The sequence below is a fragment of the Pongo abelii genome, chromosome 23 (assembly GCF_028885655.2).
Source record: "Pongo abelii isolate AG06213 chromosome 23, NHGRI_mPonAbe1-v2.0_pri, whole genome shotgun sequence".
NCBI classification, from domain to species: domain Eukaryota; kingdom Metazoa; phylum Chordata; class Mammalia; order Primates; family Hominidae; genus Pongo; species Pongo abelii.
The window spans coordinates 52,020,867-52,034,597 of record NC_085929.1 but is presented as its reverse complement, the minus strand read 5'-3'; the positions used below and the strand labels follow the sequence as shown (position 1 = coordinate 52,034,597).

The 13,731-nt window shown below is 54.1% G+C and overlaps 1 protein-coding gene and 1 long non-coding RNA gene across 5 annotated transcripts in view; one reads left to right on the top strand and one right to left on the bottom strand.

Moving 5' to 3' along the window:
• FBLN1 (fibulin 1) overlaps nt 1-8,198 on the bottom strand; it is a 99,864-nt gene extending 91,666 nt beyond the window's left edge. For 2 of the 4 annotated variants that reach the window (XM_054543802.2, XM_063723103.1), the window contains exon 1: nt 7,940-8,155. In XM_054543802.2, coding sequence (XP_054399777.1) covers nt 7,940-8,018 — 79 coding nt within the window. In that variant the 5' untranslated portion in view covers nt 8,019-8,155. Of the gene's footprint in view, nt 1-7,939 lie in introns of all 4 variants that reach the window. The other 2 variants (XM_024239652.3, XM_024239650.3) reach the window with 2 other exon arrangements.
• Nucleotides 8,080-13,119, top strand: LOC134761213 (uncharacterized). The gene is made up of 3 exons (XR_010139538.1): nt 8,080-9,178; nt 10,125-12,267; nt 12,511-13,119. It is a non-coding gene; the product is annotated as an uncharacterized LOC134761213 (long non-coding RNA).
• Nucleotides 13,120-13,731: the final 612 nt, after the last annotated feature.

Sequence of the window (13,731 nt, the reverse complement as noted above, 5' to 3'; positions counted from 1 at the left end):
ACGTCCACCACCTCTCTTCAGGAGAGAGACATGCCTGCCGGAGTAACTGGTGCAGATGGATAGAGCTGGCTCAGTTCACAGGCCTCAGATACCGTTTGTTGCCTGGGACAGCTGCTAAAACTAAATTTTTTCCAGGTGAGTTAAACCTCCATAAAGATTATGGTGTAGATCAGCGGCATGCCCCATGTTCCAAGGCATGCAGAGAAACACAGGTCACACGGCCTGTGGGGACCATGCCCTGGACACCTGGGAAGGATATGGCCACGTGCTCTTTCTAAGACTACAGATGCTCAGAGAGATTCTGTACCACTCCTTGGGTGGAAGCTTCCAGAATGTCAGCCTGCTAGCTGGAAACATCGAAGAAGCTTTGGGCAACGCCTGATCCCATTCCCGGCAGCCTGTGAGCCATGAGGATCTTAATTCCCAGGTTGCTGATCAAGTAGACAGTCACAGAGGGGAGACTGGGGGCTGGGAACCCGGAGGCCTGGAGTTTGCTTCTGATCTCATGGTTGAGAGTTTTCCCACCTGGAGCAAGTCCGGGCCTCAGTTTTTTCATTTATAAACTGAAGGGAGGATTTGGCCTGCAGTTAAGAGCAGGCTTCCCGAATCCCACCCCATGTACATTGCTCTGGCAAAATTTCCACTGGGTTGCAACAAAATAGGGTGAAAGCAAAGCAGGACCCAGGGACCTCTACAAAGCCGGCCCGATTCCATCTACAATACTGTCTTTTATTGTGAGACCGTGTCCTTCCAAAATCTAGGGCATTAAAATGTCCCCTACCTCTGTGAAGTGGTGACGATATGAGACGGTGGTTGATTGGGTGTCTGTTTTTTATTTTAATATCCTCATCGGGCAAATGAGGATATTTTAAGTTGGCAAAGCTCCGTGAATAGCTGGGGATGAAGTAAAGGCATGTGATCAGAAGCCAGCCTCAATTTCCTTGATTTCCTCTGCTCAAGCTCAAAAACTCAGAGGCAGCTGAGGGCATCAGGAGTTTTGAAAAGTGAATGGGAGCTTGAGGCTTCGTCCAGTGTGCCTCCTGGACTCACCACGCAAAAGGATCATGCCCCCGCCCCACCTGCCCCATAGCGTTGTCTAAAGTTACAGCAAAGAGCCGGAGTGGCCCCCATGGTGCCCAGAACCAAGGAACCGAAAAGCCTAAAACGCAACGAGATGTCAACCACAGAGACCCTGATGGAAAGTTCCAACCAAACAGGACTGGGCGACTCCACCCAACCCCCACCTGCGCCCTGCCCCTCCCGAGTAGCTGGGATTACAGGCGCCCACCACCACGCCCGGCTAATTTTTTGTATTTTCAGTAGAGACGGAGTTTCACTATGTTGTCTGGGAAGCCAGCAGGGGTCCAGCTAGATTGGCCTATGTCCCTGCATCCCTTACAGGTCCAGGATGAGGACAGACTCATGTCCCCTCTTCAAGACCACCTGGCCTCTGCAGGAGCAAGCAGGGCAAACTGGAGCCTGCTCTTAGGGCTCCTGGCCCCATCCCCAACATAAGACCTGCCTGTGTCCACTGCTGAGCCTGTTCCCAGCATCTGTCACGGAGATGACGGGGGTCTTGGATGGTGAACCAGCAGAGAGGAGGCAGCAAGAGAGAAGGAGCAGAAGGTACCTCTCTGGGAAGGCGAGAAGCATTCTCCCCACAGCTCCCTCCAGGCAGCTCTGGCCCAGGCAGCAACTTCCTACATCAGCCCAGTGCACAGAGGGGCATCCTCATCCTTCTGCAACATCCCACCCTGCTCCAAGGGCCTCCTGGGCTTCCAGGATGCATCTCCCCCGGTGTTCTTCTCACCCCTCTGGCCACCTGTCATGCATCCCCTGCACCTGGCATTTGGAACCTGGAGCTTCACAGGCTGGAGGGTCCTAGCACGTTTGCTCTCCTCAGGCCAGCTTGTTCATGCCACACCAGCTCAAAGGTCCCTTCCTCCAGGAAGTCCTCCCTAACTACCGCCAATGCACACACATATGCACATACACACACATGCACATGGGACAAATATGTTTTCTTTCTTGCATGGTCTCTTTGTACCCTGAGCTTCCCAGCACTTAGCACAAATAATTAACTCTGTACTTAGTGCCACGAGACTGAGCCAGACACTGTCTCATTCTGCCTCCTGCCCCCATGCCTGCCCTGAGCAGTCATTCAATAAATGTCCATGAATGAATGAATGCACAAATGATCTCACATGATCCTAGCTCTTCTATGAAACGGGGGCAAAGAGAGAATCACCAAGTTGCCCGAGGCCATGCAGCCTCTGCAGAGGCAGGCTTCAGATCCAGCTCTGACTCCAAAGCTCATACACACCCCACCATCACACTCCAAAGGAAACAGGCATCTCCCCCTGAACTAGACTTAAAAGATTCAAGTCTTCTAAAGGTGCGTGAGGCTGGCTGGGTGCGGTGGCTCACACCTGTAATCCCAGCACTTAGGGAGGCCAAGGTGAGCAGATCACGAGGTCAGGAGTTAGAGACCACCCTGGCCAACATAGTGAAACCACGTCTCTACTAAAAATACAAAAAAATTAGCCGAAAATTAGCCGGGTGTGGTGGCGGGTGCCTGTAATCCCAGCTACTTGGGAGGCTGAGGCAGGAGGATTGCTTGAACCTGGGAGGCAGAGGTTGCAGTGAGCCAAGATCACGCTTGTGACAGTGCGAGACTCCGTCTCAACAAAAAAAAAAAAAAAAAAAAAAAAAAAGATACGTGAGGCTGTCCGGTGTGCTGGTGAGGGGTATGACGTCACGGCCAAGCTGCCCAAGCTCGAGTCCTGCTGCTGTCACTTAGCAGCTGTGCACCCACAGGCCTGCTACCTGGACTCTCTGGGCCTCCATGTCCCCTCATTGATGAGGGGGACAATGACAGCACCTCCTTTGCAGGGCTAGGGTGAGGGTATAGCTAGGTAACACAGGTGAACTGGAGCAGGGGTGGGGCAGGAAGGTGCTCGAGTCCCCGTGCTGTGGGGAGACCACGCTGGGTGCACAGGTGTTGGATTTCCATCCTCAACCTACCATACGCATCAGTGACTCTCAGAAATGGCACTGTGCAGGTCCACAGAGGAGTTCTAGGCCAAAACAAGAAGCCAGGCTTCATACCTAGGTAGCAAAATGCACAGGACCTTTTCACTCCAGTGGGTAACAGGATCCAAAAGGAAAAACAGGGCCAGGCGCGGTGGCTCACGCCTGTGATCCCAACACTTTGGGAGACCGAGACGGGTGGATCACTTGAGGTCAGGAGTTCGAGACCAGTCTGGCCAACATGGTGAAACTCCATCTCTACTAAAAATACAAAAATTAGCCAGGTGTGGTGGTGCATGCCTGTAGTCCCAGCTACTCAGGAGACTGAGGCAGGAGAATGGTTTGAATCCAAGAGGTGGAGGTTGCAGTGAGCCGAGATCGCACCATTGCCCTCCAGCCTGGCCGGCAGAGTGAGACCCCATCTCAAAAATAATAATAAAAAAATAAAAATAGGTTCAAAACAACACTGGATCACCTATTTCGTAGGGCTGCTGAGAAGATGACATTCGTTACTAAATGTAAAGCATTTCACCTATAATAATTACCCAGAGGACACTCACATCTTATAATGAAGGAAACAGAGGCAGAGAGTTTGTGGGTGTCATCAAGTTCTCTCCAGACACTTTCAGAATTGGGACCAACACACAGCTTCCTAACCCCCTTCTAATGTTGGCTCCGCACAGTGTAGTAACCCGCAAATAACGTAGGAAGCTATGGCGACAGGCGCCCCGCTCCCTCCCACCCCAGCCTCTAGTTAGGCCCACTGTGGGGTTAAAGGAGGTGGGGCCCAGCCCAGCTCTAGGCCCAGCCCCAGCCCCGCTCCTCGCTGGGTGACCTGTGGCAGATGACTTAGCCAGCCCTGAGCTCCCCTCCAGCCTGAGGGGGTCTCCGATCCCAGGGAAGTTGACACAGTGGTTCCCCCCTCCCACCCTGTTTAGTTATGGGGCCACATGTGATTTCATCACAAGGAAACTGGAACCATATGGGGCCTACGAAAGGATTCATTCATCAAATTGTTATGATTTGCTATTCTGCAAAAGGAAAATCTTGTTGTATAAAATATGCTGGCAAAATAACCATATGCCCTCTTAGAACTGTTCTAATAAACTTCACCTGGAAGCCGGCCCTGCCCAGGTGCCCAGTGCTCAGAGCCCGGCCTTAAAGTCTCACCAGGTCGGGGAAGCTGCTGGAGAAGTCTCTAGACAGCACAGTCTCCCCCCGTGGTGAGGAGGGAGTGGAACTGGAAGGAGACGGAAGGGGGTAGAAGGAGGGGTTTTCCCTGGAAGTCTCGTGTTTTCTCTTCCTTCCAGGTATTTGGCCCTGCCATTTCCCCTGCTAGGAACACCCTTTACCCCATCCTCCCAGCCCTACCCACAGACTTAGCCACTGCCTTTTCCTCCTTAGGTTCCCAGTTTGCATGCCGCTTCCTCCAGGAAGTCTTCCCTGACTCTGCCAGTAGGGCTCAGTTCATTTTTCTGGATCTCCTAGTTGCATGGGGGGGAAAAACCAGGTCTCTGTCCTTACTGCCACATCCACAAGTCATAGAGCAGTGTCTGGCACTGAGCTGTCCCTTAGTGAATGAATGGCTAAGAACACCACCTTTCCTGACATGGGTTTGGCACTGACAACTACCAGTCCTATAGCCCCATGGGGCCTTCTTCTCAGCGCCTGGCTGGAAAATTCAGTAGTAGTAGAACGTTCAGAGGCATCTTGCGGAAAACGATTCTGGGGTGTTGGCAGAATCGCGCTCTTCCCGCGCTCCCCTCACATCAAGCCCCATCTCCTCCAACGAGCCTCCAGGGAGCCCCCAGGGGCTGCGAAGGCTCCTGGCGCCAACACTTCCTAGGGAAGGGGACAACAGGAGTAATAGCTAATATTAATAATAGAGCTGCCAGCCGGCGCGGTGGCTCACACCTGTAATCCCAGCACTTTGGGAGGCCGAGGCAGGAGGATCACCTGAGGTCAGGAGTTTGAGACTAGCCTGGCCAAGATGGTGAAAAACCCCATCTCTACTAAAAATACAAAAATTAGCTGGGCGTGGTGGGCGCCTGCAATCCCAGCTGCTGGGGAGGCTGAGGCAGGAAAATCGCTTGAACTCGGGAGGCGGAGGTTGCAGTGAGTCGAGATCACGCCATTGCACTTCAGCCTGGGCAACAAGGGCGAAACTCCATCTCAAAAATAAAATAAAATAATAATAATACTAATAATATAGCTGCCATGGTAGACACTATCCTATGTTCTCTCTCTTAATCCTCAAGACAACCTAAGTAGGTTTTTGTTCCCTTCATTTTATAAATGAAAAAACCACCAAACCATCTCATGGCTTTTTCTGATGCAAACTGATTTCTAGTCTCACAAGGCCCGTGCAGCCCTCCAGGACCTGAAGATGAGTCAGCTGCATGCCCCTACTCCTGCCCCACACACCTAACAGGGGTGGCAAATGCAGCCCTGAGTTGGGGGGCCCTCAGCAGGGCCAGGAGCGGGGTGTGAGCCAGAGCTGTGGGTGCTGCAGGAGAGGCCCCAGCCCTGACCCCCATGGCACAGAGTCTCATCTTCATGCATTCAGTGCCCTGGCCCCCACCTCCTGACTGGGAAACTTCCAGGAGTGGCGGCACAGACCACATGTTTTCAAGCCAAGTCCTCCCTGGCCTTTGTTCTCCCTCCCAACTTTGTTAATCAGTCGGAAACGCTGCCCAGCTGCAGCCAGAGGCCAAGAAAGCCTTGGAGAAAACACAATTGTCTTTTCCTAACACCTCCTCCTCTCCACTCCCTCCCACCCAGCTCTCAGTAAAGCCCAACAGGACGGACAGACATAGGACAGACAGGCGGCTCCTCTCGGCCGTTTGGCAAGAAAGATCAGCGCCCTTCTCCATTTAAGTGGCCGTCGCCAAAGGACTTTCTGCAGATCAGCTAACAGGCTCACCATCTGCGGCCCCACAGCTCTGAGAGCAGGGGCGGTGCCACTTGTGGCCTTACATACAGGGCTTCGGGGGCCTCACAGCTGCAGATAGGGGCCAGGCAGTCTTTAAAAGCCCCTTCCCAAACTGTACCAAATTAAACCTGTTGAAACTCAAAGAGACTTCTCCCCAAAAGAAACAAAAGGCCCACAGAACATCCAGCTGCTTTTATCGAAGTGTGCAATTAGGAGGCTTTTTTAAACCCTTCCACTTACAAACTTCTCTGTGGAGAAGGGTCAGCGGCGCAGTGAGCCACTCCGGGCCCCCAAGTCCTGGGGTGTTCATTCACTCACACACACGCAGGGAGAAATTGTTCGCAAACCGTAGACAGAAAAGAACAGTGAGAGGGAATGCAGAGACTCCCAGGCCGGGGAGAGTTTTACCACACCTTCTCTCAGGCCCTCAGGTTCCTCATCTATACAATCGGGGTCTCTGAGGCTCTTTCCTTTTCTAACAGGAGTCTCGGATGTCCCACCCACCCACCACCCAGGGCCCCTCTGGGTTTTCCCTCCAGCTGGCAGCCACCCAGCCGCCTGCTGCTTGCTGCAGTGCCCTCTTCCCGCGCTCCGCTTACATCAAGCTCCATCTCTTCTAAACAGCCTCCAGGGAGCCCCCAGGGGCTGCGAAGGCTCCTGGTGCCAACACTGAGATCTGCGCCTCCCCACACCATCTCCAACCCCAGGAGGTGCCCAGGCCGTGCCCAGCACCGCCTGAACAGTCAGAGCTCCACAGGGCTCTGCTGCAGCAAGCCAGTCAAGAAAACTCTGTAGAGCTCAGCTCCTGGCCTCCCCCTGCAGCCCTCTTCAACCCCCTTCCTGGAAGCCCCCAGTGAGCATTAGTTGGGACAAGTGACCTTTTGACTAACAAAGGCGGTCACCAGAGGTTAAAAGGAACTCAACTAAACCAGGGATGAAGACTCGGATTCCGAGGGTGGTCTAGGGCACTCCCCTGGACCTGGGCCACTGGAAAAACAAAGACGCCAGGAGTGCTGGGCCTGGCTAGTGGCTCTGAGAAGCCATGGGTCAGCAGAGAGGTCACAGGTCATAGCTCTGCCGCCCAGCAGCTGCTCTGATCAGAGGACCTCGTGCTGGTCCCCCCAGGGACCAGGCCTTGAGGGTTAGGGGGGAGAAAAGCGCAGGCCGGTGGGCATTGTCCCGGAGCTGTCAGTCCCAGAGTTGGGGCCTAAGGTCTGGGCCATCGATCAGATCTGCTATTGGAAAACTCCATCCCCCTTGCCATTGGTGGAAGTGACCAGTCCCCAGTCCCCGCTGAGCACCGAGCCCGGCAGAACCACTGCCTTGGGCCCTCTGTCCCAGGAGGGAGACAGGGAGGAGGTGGCCAGGTCCGCATCCCCTCCATCCTCCCAGCTACGGCCCCAAAAACCTCCAGGCTGCTCCCTGGCTTTCTCATTTCTTCCTCTCCAGCCCCTATCCCAGGACCGCTAGTGTCTGCTGGGGAAATAACTTGCTTCCCAACCTCCAGGCTCAATTTTCACATCCGCAAGCTGGGTACAACAGCCGCTACCTGGGGGTGGAGGCGGGAAGCGGTGAGGAAAGATAGCCGAGGGCGCTTACCAGCGCCAAGTGCAAGGCGCCCTGGGCTCGGTAACCCCCAGCCAGCGTCCCCCAGCCCAGCCAGCGCCCCTGAACCCCCAGGGCCCGGGGTAGGGCCCCCGGAGCCGGCTGGACTTGCTAGGACTGGGGTAGGAGAGTGTGTTTGAGAGGTGGGGGAATCCGGTTTTGAAACAAGTCCCCAGGCCGGGGAGGAGATGAGGACCCGAGCTGGCCGTGGGGGAGGGGGGGCGTCGCCGGGGCCTCGGCGGTGACAGTCCGGGGGCGCCGCGCAGGGCAGCACACGGACTCCGAGTCCCCGTGGTTCCGAAACTCGCAGGGAGCGCGAGGCCGAGGGGGTCGGGACCCTAAGCGGGGGCAGCGGACCCGGGACGCCCCTACCTCCGGCCGCCAGCAGCGCAAGGCCGCCGAGCAGCAGCAGCGGAAGCGGGACCCGGCGCGACGGCGCGGCGCGCTCCATGGGCGGCGGGCGGCGGGCGACGGGCGGCGGGCGGCGGCGGACAAAGGCGCGGGCGCGGTCCTGGGGCAGCGGCGCGGGCTCCACGCTCCGGCCGAGCCTCGGCAGCCAACGCTGGGCCAGGGCCGCGCCGTTCAATTATCCCGCCCGGGAGGAGGGCGCGGCGGAGGCGGGGCCGCGGGTTGCCTGGTCCTCCCTCCCCGGCGCCCCCTGCCGCGGCCCTCCGGGACCTCACTCCCCGCACCCCGGCTGCTAGGGGCGCGCGCCCACGGCTGGGGGCGAGGGCCTGGACCCCAGACTTTCCCGGAGGGGGCACAGAGGGGGCGCCTTTGGGCCGGATGCCCCCAGTCCTATCCCCCAACGCTCCCTGAAACCCGATCCCCTCCTCCCCCCACCCCCTCTCGAGGGGCGGGCTCAGGATCAAAGGTTATCCCCGCCCGACTCCGCGCGGAGGAGCAGGGACCCGCGCCTGGAGTCGGAGGCCCGGCTGCTGGGGGAACAGGGGCAGGCCTTACCGCCAACCCCGCACCCTCGGCCCGGAGGCTGCAGGTCGGTGGCTGACCCCAGGCGTGTCCCGGGATGGGACCCGACTCTGCCCTCAGAGACAGGGACAGTCGGGCCAGGCCAACAACCAACCAAAATCCCAACGTGTGCTGGGCTTACCCGGGACACCAGGGCCCGAGGGAGAGACCCGGGAAGTCACCGAGGCCGCAGGGGAGGCAGCTTTGGCGCTGGGCCTGCGGGAGCCTCTTCTTGTATAGGAATTCATGGCTACCGGGGTTACTGAGGATGAATTAGTCTTTGGAACCACAAGTAGATTTATTTTCCAAAGAAGAAAAATAAAATGGTGCAGGTGAAGATGCGGAGGAACTGGATGAGACGCATAGGAACGCCACTAAGCAGCTCGAAGCGGTGTTCCTGTGAGTTCACGATGGAGCCCTTGAGCCACCAACGGCCCTCCCAGCCTTACGCTCAGCAGAAACGCATACAACATATGCTCCAAAAGACAGAAAGACATGTAGGAGAACGCCCATAGCCGCACATTCATAATTCTTCCAATTGGCAAGCCCAACGTCATCAAGGCAGATGAATATCGCGGAGTATTCGGGCTTAGGAGCACGACCAACTGAACAGGAATGAATGATCCGCACCTCACATAACGGGTAAATCTCACAGACATAAGTCAGAGTAATAGAGTCAGCCACAAAGGGACACTCGCTGCATGATTCCATTTACATAAAAGGCAAGAACAGGCCGGTGGCGGTGGCTCACACCTGTAATCCCAGCACTTTGGGAGGATGAAGTGGGCGAATTGCCTGAGTTCAGGAGTTCGAAACCAGCCTGGCCAAGATGGTGAAACCCTGTCTCTACTAAAAATAAAAATAAAAATAAATTAGCCAGGCATGGTGGTGCACACCTGTAGTGCCAGCTACTCGGGAGGCTGAGGCAGGAGAATCACTTGAACTCGGGAGACGGAGGTTGCAGTGAGCCGAGATCTCACCACTGCACTCCAGCCTGGGCGGCGGAGTGAGACTCCGTCTCAAAAAAAAAAAAAAAAAAAAAAAAGCAAGAACAGTTCAGAGGTCAGGAGAGTGGTGATCCTGGAGTGGGAGCGTGCTGGGCTTTCGGGGGCTGGTTAGGTTCAGCTTTCTTACTCTGGGTATTGGTTACAAGGTTGGGCTCAGTTTGTGAGAATTTATTGAGCTGTTCATTTATGGTACGTGCCCTTTTCTGAATACATGCTGTTTCTTTTTTTTTTTTTTTTTTTTTTGAGATGGTGTTTTGCTTTTGTTGCCCAGGCTGGAGTGCAGTGGTGCAATCTCAGCCCACCGCAACCTCCACCTCCTGGGTTCAAGCGATTCTCCTGCCTCAGCCTCCCTAGTAGCTGGGACTACAGGCATATGCCACCACGCCTGGCAAGTTTTGTATTTTTAGTAGAGACAGGGTTTCTCCACGTCGGTCAGGCTGGTCTTGAACTCCCGACCTCAGGTGATCCACCCGTCTCGTCCTCCTAAAGTGCTGAGATTACGGGGGTGAGAGTCACTGTGCCCAGCCACATGTTAAATTTTAAAATGGAAAACAAAAGGACAAGAACTCATCTCCCCACAGGGTGTCTTACAAGTATGAAGTTTGCAGAGAGCCCAGGAAAGCTTACCAAGGGGACCAGCATGCTCACGCCTCTGAGGTTAAGGAGGCCCCCCAGGAACAGATGACAGGCGACTGGCCAGTGAAAGGTAAGCAGAGGTGGGAAGGGTTTCCTTGGTGGTGCCAGCTTTCCTGATGTCTCTGCAAAGGTTTGGAGGCACCAGAGATCCTGGTCCGTTTTGACTTTGGATGGGGTGGGGTGCGGAAACACAGCACATCAGCAGATGGCCCGAGGGAGGCATTTCTGAGTTGGAACAGGTTGGGAACTTATTACTACTTTGGTATTAACTTAATTCGTTTAAGCCATCGGAGAATGCGGTGCCCTGGAAGGAGTCTGGATGACTAAGAGAAGGTGGTGGAGGGGGAAGGGGGAACCAGGGGACCTGGGGGATCCAGAAAGAAGACTGGTAGAAACAGGCAGCGAGGTAGGAGGAAACCAGGAGAAGGCAATATTCAAGAAGGAATCAAAAAGTGATTCTGGGCAGGGCGTGGTGGCTCATGCCTATAATCCCAACACTATGGGAGGCTGAGGTGGGTGGATCACTTGAGGTCAGGAGTTGGAGACCAACCTGGCCAATATGATGAAACCCCATCTCCACTAAAAATACAAAAATTAGCTGGGCATGGTGGTGCATGCCTGTAGTCCCAGCTACTTGGGAGACTGAGGCAGGAGAGTTGCTTGAACCCTGAAGGCGGAGGTTGCAGTGAGCCAAGATTATACCACTGCACTCCAGCCTGGGTGACAGAAAAAAAGGTGATTCTGGCTGGGACTGCCCAGTGTGGCCCAGTGCTCAGTGAAGCCAGGACTGAGAAGTCCCAATGGGGTTGGAGCAGGTGGCCGCTGGTGATGTGACCGGGGTCCTTTCTGGGGATGGGGAGGGAGTGGCTGTGTTGTGGGTGGCTGAGAAGGGGGTGCGGATGAGGAAGCAGGGACGGTAGGAGGAGGTGACTCCTTCATTCAGCTAGGCACTGACGCTGCCCTAGGCAGGCAGAGGGACTGCTGGGAGGAGGAGGGCTGAGCCAAGCCTGCAACAGCTGGGGAGGGAGGCCGGAGCCAGCAGAGAGGACATGGAAACCTGTCCTCTCCCAGCCTTTCCCGAAGCTTCAAGAGCTTACTCCTGTTCTGAGGCGCACCCCCCACCATTTTTTTTTGGGGGGGGGCGAGTCTCACACTGTCACCCAGGCTGGAGTGCAATGCCATGATCTTGGCTCACTGCAACCTCTGCCTGCCGCATTCACGCAATTGTCCTGCCTCAGGGTTGGGAGTAGCTGGGATTACAGGCACACACCATCACACCCAGCTAATTTTTTGTATTTTTAGTAGAGATGGGGTTTCACTATGTTGGTGAAACTGGTCTCGAACTCCTGACCTTGTGATCCGCCTGCCTCAGCCTCCCAAAGTGCTAGGATTACAGGCGTGAGCCATGGCGCCCAGCTAAGGCACCCCTTTTTCAGGCACTCACTCTGGTCCTCATCCCAGGCCTGTCCTCCATGGCCTCTCCACATCCTCTTGTCCCTGTGGCTGGTGATTTGGAAAGTCAGGCACTGGGTGTCAGGAAAGGAGGCACCACCATGGACCCCTATCCCCCAGGACCAGCTGGGGGTCCTGACAGCCTGGGACAGGCTCTGAGGCCAGACCACCTGGGTTCCAATCCAAGCTCGCTACTCTCTGGCTCTGTGGCATTGAGCATTTGACTTCTTGGTACCTTGTTTCCTCATCTGTCACGTGGGGCAAGGATTAGGACTTTGCACGGTCGTGAGAATTGAAGGAGATGCTGACTCTCATCACATGAGCCCCACAGAGAAAACTCTGTAATTTAATCACTGTCAGCTGCTGTGCTGGTGGTGACAGTGTTGTGCCCTCAGGACCAGAACAGGGGAGCACCAGTCCTGACCCCCTCCTCATTCACTGTCTGGCTCTGGGCAAGTCCCTTTCTGGGCCTCAGTTTCCCTATCTGCAAAATGCAGGAGACGGACCAGGATGTTTCTAAGCATGCTGCAGACCCCAAAACCCAGGCTGACTCTCGGCCGCCTTCTCTAGTTCTCAGCACATCCAGCTTCCAGAGGCCCACTGGAAGATCACAGGCCTGAGATTCTTGCAGTCCAGGTGAGCCACACCCAGGTGGTGGGAGAAGACCCCATCATGGGCACGGGCATTCCTGCACATTCTTGCTGAGTATGCCCCAAATGCAAAGCACTGGTCACTCTGTACCCATGTCTCAGGGTTGTGTTTGCAACAAGCACCCTCAAAGGAGGAGGTACCATCTCCCTCTGGACAAGTTTACCGTAAAAGCAGTAAATTCCCCAAACTCAGTGTTTTCCTGTGTAATGCAGCCCATTGTGTGTGCAGGCATCCACCATCCATGATGGGCCCTTGGTCTCGCCCACCCCACACCAACCCTAGGACTTGGAAGACACAGGGAACTCGTGTGAACACCATGCTGAAACTGCAGCTATTATTTTACTGCAACTAATAAAGTCCCTGTCTCTGACCCAGGAGTCTCAGAACTAGAGATTGGCAGTGCCTTTATTTGAATGGAGGTCATCTGACTCCCTTTGTATCTTGGGTTCTGTTTTTCAATAAACATTATAGCATTGTAACATTTCCCTGTCTTATTAGAAATCTCCATTACATATCCAGTGAGTGGATATGTTTAAAAGTCGCATACACATTTACTTAAGCACTCACTCTCCTATTAGGGGACATTTTCGTTGTTTAAACTTTGCAGCGTTAGAAATTGTGCTGCCGTGAAACGTGTGCGCTTCAGGTTCAGCTGTACCTCTGTGGCTCCCAGCAGGAATGGACTAGAAGAGTAAGTGCTTTACCAAGAAACTGACAAATTCACAATCCAGAGAGAGACACAGCAGCTGTGAGTCTCTCCACTTCCAGCCAGCATTGTGTCACTTTGTTGTTTAATCTGAGCCATTTCCACAGGGAAAAGAAACTCTTATCTTCTTTCAAAGTATGTTTTTAATCATCAGAGAGGTTGAACCCTTCTCATATGCTTATTAGCCATTTCTATTTCTCTTTGGATGGCTCCCTTCATAACATTTACTTGTTTATTTTTGTAATAGAATTATTCAGAACAGTGAAAATCTAGGGAAAAATACAGAGTTCAACAATAGCCCATTTATGGTATGTACAGCTGGATTCAACCCTATCAATATTTCATGATTCAGTGGGATATCTGTGCCATTGCTGAGAAGACAGAATAGGATACATAATAGAAATATGGTATTTGTGAACTAGTATTCTGTGAAAAAATAGAAAACCAAATTGAGTGTGAGTGTGCAGTGAGGACCACGTAAAAGCTGTATTCATGTGGCTAAAGACTAAAAGGAAACTGAAGGAAAGTGGATGGTGTGTTTGACTAGTGAAAACTTTTTGTTGTTGTTTTTTGTTTCAGGAAAGAGTTGAGTCAGGGAGGAATCATTGTGCCAAAAACCTAGAGACATATATAGTCACTGCACTTCAACCTGACCCCGAGTTTCTTGGCAACCAAAGCAAAATTCAAATTATGATCAAATTATGATTATACTGTTCTTGTTTCCTGACCAAAGACAGTCCACC